The sequence below is a fragment of the Kryptolebias marmoratus genome, linkage group LG2, assembly GCF_001649575.2.
Source record: "Kryptolebias marmoratus isolate JLee-2015 linkage group LG2, ASM164957v2, whole genome shotgun sequence".
Lineage (NCBI taxonomy): Eukaryota > Metazoa > Chordata > Actinopteri > Cyprinodontiformes > Rivulidae > Kryptolebias > Kryptolebias marmoratus.
In genome coordinates, this window is record NC_051431.1 from 35,499,557 (window position 1) to 35,507,513 (window position 7,957).

At 40.0% G+C, this 7,957-nt stretch overlaps 1 protein-coding gene across 1 annotated transcript in view; it reads left to right on the plus strand.

Moving 5' to 3' along the window:
- Window positions 1–3,510, plus strand: part of lrrc18b (leucine rich repeat containing 18b) — a 7,359-nt gene extending 3,849 nt beyond the window's left edge. Inside the window, exon 3 of the mRNA XM_037973885.1 lies at window positions 2,859–3,510. Coding sequence (XP_037829813.1) covers window positions 2,859–3,293 — 435 coding nt within the window. The 3' untranslated portion in view covers window positions 3,294–3,510. The remainder of the gene's footprint in view (window positions 1–2,858) is intronic.
- Window positions 3,511–7,957: the final 4,447 nt, after the last annotated feature.

The following is a 7,957-nucleotide window of genomic DNA, read 5'->3' on the forward strand; positions in this document are numbered from 1 at the left end:
GGTCGCTGAGGCATGGGAGGAGTTCGGAGAGGCCATGGAGAAAGACTTCCGCACAGCTTCCAGGTGATTCTGGTCCACCATACGGCGTCTCAGGAGGGGAAAGCAGTGCAGCACCAACACTGTTTATAGTGGGTAAATGTGTGGCCTGATGTGATGGTATTAACGGCCGCACTGGGCTAGTGTCGGGGAATTTATTCTGTCAGATGCGCGTTTCATTGAATTTCCTCCAGGTCACTTCTTTGTTTCAATATTCAGGTTTATTCTATTAAACATCCATGCCTCGACCCACAGACTGACACAGACTGACCAGGTTCCTTCGATAAGTGACATTACTTCCAAATTGCCATAAATACGGTCAACAGAAATATGACAACTCCGACGCGCCCGACTTCCTCATTCACAAAAAACAAACCCGAATGCCACAAACGCATCATTCTTATCAAGTGACATACACGCCCACACCGACACACCCACCACCCAATTGTCAAGCTGTGTGCTCACTTGAACGTCATCAATTACTTCTTTCTGGCTCTTACAGTGGGGGTGGTGTGCTGCTGACCTCGATCGGGATGTCGTGGGTCAGTGGACCTCCTCAATCCCACCGGCACGTCTTCCATTGAGGAGGCAGAGCCTGGGGACTTTGGGTCGGGATTTCCAATCTCCGGTGCTGAGGTCACTGAGGTGGTTAAAAAGGGGGGGGATGTATTCCGTGGGCATTGAGTACCAGGCTGTTAGGTCCCTATATGACCGGTGTCAGAGCTTGGTCTGCATTACCTGCAGAAAGTGGGGCTCATTTCCTGTGAGAGTTGGACTCCGCCAAGGTTGCCCTTTGTCACCGATTCTGTTCATAACATTTATGGACAGAATTTCTAGGCGCAGGCAAGGTGTTGAGGGGATCCATTTTGGTGGCCTTAGGATCGCATCTCTGCTTTTTGAAGATGATGTGGTCCTGTTGGCTTCATCAGACCGTGATCTACAGCTCTCACTGGAGCGGTTCGCAGCCGAGTCAGCATCTTCTTGCTGTGAGGCAACATCTACTATGCTGCTGTTAGTACAAAATATATTTTTCAAAATCTTTGATTTCATAAAAAATTCCTATTCTGTTGTATCAATCAGTTTTATCTTCCTGCAGTTTAGTGTGTGGAGGCAGGTGGATTATGCAGGTAGATGAATTAAACTGCTGAGTGACAGACTAACAGAAAGCTTTCACACTGCTGAAGAACACAATAATTATCATTATATAACATTAATGATAATGTTATATAACAATAATGTCAATGGTTGCAGAAAATGTGTTGTTTTACTTGTAAAGGTAAGATGAGGTAAGTGGTGGCCATTGAAAATAAAAAGCAGGAACAGACTGCTTTAAGTTAGTCAGATAAATAAATTCTATTTGAATTTTATATTCTGGCTGTAAACAGGCAGCTGGTATTTAGTAAAGCAGTTTGAAGTTTGAAATGTCTGTTGTATAACAGAAATCATGTATTGTTAGACTTTTTCTGGATGATTTAAAGTTGGCACTGTCGAGCTCAGTGTTTTATCAGAATTTTCTTTATATAATTTCTGCTTCAATTGAAAATTTGACTGCTTAAAGTAAAAAAGATTTTCTCTAAAAAAGAAAAAGAAATTCACCACGTTATCGAACTTTCTCTTTCTGTCACTGGAAATCTACAAACAAATCTCCTCCAGGTAATTAGAGAAATTTGTTCTAATAAAAATCAACAGGAAAAAAATATTTACAGTATATGTGATTTATAAGTCAGATTATAGCCTTATAGTCTCCTTACCATTTTTATTTTTTGTGCACACAGCTGCACCACATTACAGATATTTTTCCCTTCAAGATCTCTATTAAAATATTTAACAGCTTTGTCCAGAGTAACAGTTTTCTTTAAGGATTTTAGCATCCTATATAAATCTATAAAATTAAGGAAGAAATCATTCTTTCATTTTACTGTAACTATCATCCTTACTGCTGTTAACAACAAGCCAGAAAAGCAGAGGGCATGTCAGATGTGAGAGAGCAGCTGGACAACAGCAGGTCCACAGTCAAAGGATTCTCTTGTTTTAATAAAACTAAACCAAAATTATCACTGTGCTGACATTTTAAATGTCTAACATCTTTTTAAAACCCACTTCATTTCAATATATTCTACTTAAAACACTCATCACATAATTTCCTCATAACAATGGCTTGTAAAGGTGTGGCATAATAGCTGATTTGATATAAAAGCTGTTTTTTGATAGTCTTCTTGTTCTGGTATTTAATTAAAGTTCTAGCATTTTATGAATGAATTTGTATTGCCTGTGACATTTAATTCCAGAGTTTTAAAGTAATATAATTTTATGATGAGAAGTTATAGCTGTGTTGGTAAAACCCTGTCATTGATTTTGCATAGTGTCATGTAATATTGCAAGGTCTTGCTGATCTGATGGTCTCAGAGTATGTCTTGAGGATGACTCTCAGCTACTACTACATCAAATTCTAGGTCAATATCTGTAAAACTGCCTGAGTTACAGGCATTTTTGTGTTGCTAAGCTTGATTTGAAGCACTCATCTTGAATTGGATTGATCCTAAAAGTTAATCAGTTGGAAATGTACATTCACTGAATTCTTTCTGAAAGTTTCATTCATCTAAATCTGTCCTCTAGAAGAGATATTTTGCTAACAGAAAGATGCTTCGGCAGCAGGCAATAATGAGTCACGTAGCTACCCAGATTTAAGCTACAAAAAATGTGGGAAATGATGGTGAAACACAGAAATACAAGCCTACACAAAGTAACAACAAACTTTGTTTTTAATCAATCTGCCTCTAAAATATTGTGTTTTTTTTTGTTGTTTGTTTTTTTTCTATTAGTTGGAGGAGATTCCCGTCACTATTGCTGGTCTCCAGGCCCTGGAGGTTTTAAATCTATGTAACAACCGTCTGAGAAGCCTCCCAGATGAGCTGGGCCTGTTGAAGAACCTCCACAACCTGAACCTGGGACTCAACCTGCTCGAAGCACTGCCTGCCTCCGTTGGTGCCCTGAAGGAGCTCCGGTTCCTCAGCCTCTCTGACAACAGATTCACAAGCGTCCCTGGCTGCCTCGGCAGGCTCCACAAACTGGAGAGGGTCAACCTGGACCGGAACCCAGTCCTGACTCAGCAGATGCACAAGCAGATGACAGTCAGGCCCACAGACAATTTTTACCTGGTCAAAGAAAGTGACTTGTGTGAGGAATGTCTGATGAAGTACCAAACTGAAAGGAAGACGTTTCAAACTGTGGAAGAGCTGGAAGCTTTGTGGGGCTAGGGTGAACCCTAATCCCAATCTTATCTTTAAAACTCCGATCCTAACCCTAAAGCCCCAACTCCAGCCCTACAAACATAACAATTGGCCCCTAAATCTACTTCCAGCCCAATAACCCTGACCCCAAACTCTAATTTATAACCCTAATTCTAGCACTATACCCAAATAACTCTGGTGGGGTTGTGTTTACTGTCAAAAATAAATTTAAGCAAGGTAAGAAATTAAAGGCCTAGCATTTCTTGAAGGAATGTATATTGCCAACATCCTTTCGGTTTTAGACTAAGATCATTTTTTACTGAGAAATTATTGAGTTTTAGTTGGTTTGGTCAAACTTTAAAAGTAATGTTATATGAGTTTTTCCACTATATTGCAAAAAAAAAAATCACATTCAGCATATGTGTTGGGGATTGAACTATAGTAATTTTTGTAACTTTAAAAAAAAAAAAATAACTTGATTAACTGTGGTGGCCGTGTTGGATTGGGTTGACTCCAAGAGGCTTAAAGATTTATTTAAATAAAGAAAACAAAAACAAAAGGCTGACATGGCAGCAACAGACTAATAAAAACGTAAAAAACACCAAGGTTGGGCGAGACATGAGGAAAACCAGACAGCACATTGGAGTGACAACGGACCAGTGAGAAGTGAGGAAAATGGCCAGGTTTTAAAGACAGCAGGAAATTAGGAGAAGTGGGCACAAGTGAGTGATTACAAACTCGGGGCAGGTGAAGATGGGCGTGGCAAGCAAACAAGTGGTAAGCTGAGGAGAAGTGAATGGTGATAGGAATACAAAAGACACAAGGAGCAAAACAAAACTAAACATGAGGGCAACCAAATAACAAAATAAAAGAAACAATAAAGCCAAACTGAACACAGGATAACCAGAAACACAAAAAAACAATAACCCTAAATACAAAAAGAAACTAAAAGAAAACCCAAATCTTGAAAAAATGACTTGCATATTTTAAAATTGTGTTTGTGTTACACAAGCATACTGCTATTTTGTTGTTTTTGTTTAAAGAATTGTCTACATAGGATCAAGAGAAAATTTAGGATTGTACAAGACCAAGAGTGAGTCATCTTTGATTTGATTTAGATTTCTTTTGACAAACTCTTGATTTGTATATATTTTTTAATTTTACTGCTAATACTGGCAAGTTCAGAAACACTTTAAAATAAATGAGACTACAAACACAGTAAAGACATGGTTAACATCACCTCCAATTTTGAAGAATTTTTCTTTCGTACATCTTTTCATTCCCAAGTGGGTCTATCACAATGGTAAGGTAAGGTAAGGTACATTTATTTATATAGCACTTTTCAGCACAAGGCGACTCAAAGTGCTTTACAACACAAGAACAAAATTACAGACAATGACTGACTTTTCATCGGCTTTGACAAAATGAATAAGTTAATTTTAAAACATTCCTAAAGCATTTTAGAAACACCAAAATCTACCAATAAGTTTTGTAGTGAACCCAGAAGCAATAAATGTACCACTACAATCCAGTGACCTCTAATGTTAACAGAACAAATCCAAGTTGAGGCTGTGGGTAACTTTATCTTAATGTAGAAAAGAGTACTTAATGTCCCAACTCTCAAAACTCAAGTGTGTAAAGTTATATAGTCTGTAATAAAGTTAGCTTACTTTTTGAACAACTCTGAACTGGCCATGATGAAAGACAGATGATCCAAGTACAGCATCTAACATGCATTGGTATCTGTAACAGTACTGGTCTGTTATGAAATCCTATATTTCTAACAATAAAGTACAGTAAAAACTGTAACACAGATAAGGACTGAAATTTCATTGAAAATTGAAGATTTGTTTACCTTGACTGTTTTCATAATGTAATGCAGATATGCATCAATGATCTGTGTAAACCAAAAAAAAGTTGTTAGTATTAACCAGATACAGCACTGAAACATTAAACTTCTATAAAATATTGATGTACTTTCACCTTGTCTGAAAGTGAACCCTTTCCAGTTACTGTTTGAAAAACAGCATCATAAAGTTTGTATGGTCAACCACTTCCACCTGTCCTGTGTCTTTGGAAGACCACAGTTTTTGGACTGCAACAAAGAACATTTCAAATTGGTGTTGAAAATATTTTGGGGGGGGAAACAAACAACTCTTTACATTTTCAATAAAGAACACATGCAATCATGACCAGGAACGGGTCATGAGAGAAACATGCACAGGGTCCACACACCTTGGCTAAAATCAAATTAAGGACCTTTTAAGGACTTTACAGAACAAATTTTCTCAAATTCAAGGATCACGCACAGCACCATTTACCTTCCTATGCTGGTGAATATGTTATTAATAAACAATTTAGGTACAATGCAAATTCAATGAAAAAAACTAAATGCCATAGAAGTTGTTGGGTCAGAATCAATTAAATAAAGTGAAATGAATGTGTAGCCTACATTCATCTCCATTAGGGCTACACGGTATTAGAAAATCTTGATATGACATAAAATTGGTAAAGATGTCAAGGTTCAGACTATACCCAAGTGAGCAGCTCGGCAACAGACAGACGCAGAAACCAGCAGGTAACGGAAAGTGAATTTATTTACAGTGCAATGGAATATTTACAGAGGAGAACCGGAGCCAGGACCTGAGGAGCAGAGAATGAGGCGAGTATGGGATCGGTGAGGAGAGGAGCAGCAGGTATGGCGCAGGTAATATTCCTTGTGATAGTTCTTACGGAACAGGGACGAGTCCAGAACACAGAAGAGAGGACGAGATCAATCCTTGTCCAGCGAAGGTCCAGTGTAGGTTCCAGAGAGCGAGGTCCAGGTGAGGTGAGTATTTCCCGAGTGCAGGTAAGGTGACGATTCAGAAAGCGACTGACCAGTCTTGGAATCCAGGAGGCAGTAGTAGCAGGAACAGGCAGGTTCAGTTGTGCAGGTGAGTACTTAATTAGACGGCAGGCACTTGAAGGCAGACTAGACTGGTTCCAGACGGGCAGGTAATCCTGAACACAGGTTTGAAGATACAAAAACAGAGACTCGGATTACAACAGGGAGTACACGAAAAAACACAGCTAAGTCTCTCTCAGGCTCTGCACTTTACCGCATGGTAAACAATGCTCCAGCGCTGATCTGGTCTTCACTGCAGCCTTAAATACTCCTCCACTTCTTATCAGCCTGATCAGTCACAGGTGTGAGAGGAGTGGAGACGAAGGCGTCCGTCACCTGCTCAGGAGACGCCCACCAGGAAGCACTCACACACACACACAAAACCACCAATCACCACAAAAGAAGGTTTAAAGAATGACAAGGAGTCACTGTGCTGTTTAGTGACATGGTGTGTGGCACACTGAACTGAACATGAATCACAGGAAGCCAAGGAAAGAGTTGCCCCAGGAGATTAGGAAGAAAATTATAGACAAGCATGTGATGTACTTGACACACAAGCCTCAACACAATCTGGACATCACTAGATGCCCATGCTGCATACATTAAGGATGTATTGTACATTTAAACTATTGACACAGGAAATATTCTATGACATGCTGGTATGTTAGCTATGATGACTACAGGAAACACAAGAAAGCAGTGCTGAACAAACAAAAAACGACAGCAGTTGTCATCCATGGGAAATTTCAACCCCCAAAGAACATTCAAAGACTTTCAAGGGCAGTGTCTTTTATGGCTGTTTTAAAAAACTTTCCAGTGCCTTGAACTTATATTTTCAAATTCACAAACTTTCAAGGATTCCAAGCACCCGTGGGAATCCTGCATTCAACTGCATTGAACTTAATGACCAACTGATCTAAACCCACGACCAGCAGGTCAGAACTACCTTATATGTGTTAATATTGCACCTTGCTCTTGATAACTACTGCAGGCAAGCACCTGAGTGCTGGACTGAGCTGGGACCTGAAGGCTGGACTGAGCTAGAACCTGAGGACTGGACTGAGCTGGGACCTGAAGGCTGTACTGAGCTAGAACCTGAGGACTGGACTGAGCTGGGGCCTGGGTGATGGACTGAGTTGGGACTTGGGCACTGGACTGAGCTAGGATCTGGGAACTGGACTGAGCTGGGACCTGAAAATTGGACCCTAGTTGGGAACAGGGGAATGTCTTCTGAATCAATTAATTTTCAGACTATTTCTTTTAAATGGTTCTAGGTGACCAAACAAACAAAAAAAAAAAACATGAGCAATTAATGTTTACCGTTTGATATTGTCATTGGTCTTCTCATCAAGCCCATTTGTTTGGGGATGGTAGGCAGCAGTAATACTCCTCTCAATGGAGAGCAGTTCACAAAGTTTACTGTTAATCTACAAAACACTAGTTTCATTTTCTTTACAACCCTTCTGTCAAACGTCTTAATCACAAAATCTTTATTTGTACAGCACTAAATCACAAGGGTTCCTATGGTTAGCATAGCCGGAGTGGTAGTGGGGATGAGCTCCCACTATCTATAAAAAAAATGCTCTAATGGCATGCATCTCATACACCATGGGTTGTCTTCGTCGGTGGGAGGGATGATCGTGTCCCACTAGTCAGCTACCGCCCACCTTAAGCTAGGCAGCTCTCAGCCAGTATGGTGTTGACCTGTCTCGATCTGCCTGCTTTAGTGGGTGCCTGGAGCTAAGAACTTCCTGTTTATCACTGAAATTGATTCAGACAACTGGGAATCACTTGCTGAAGACTG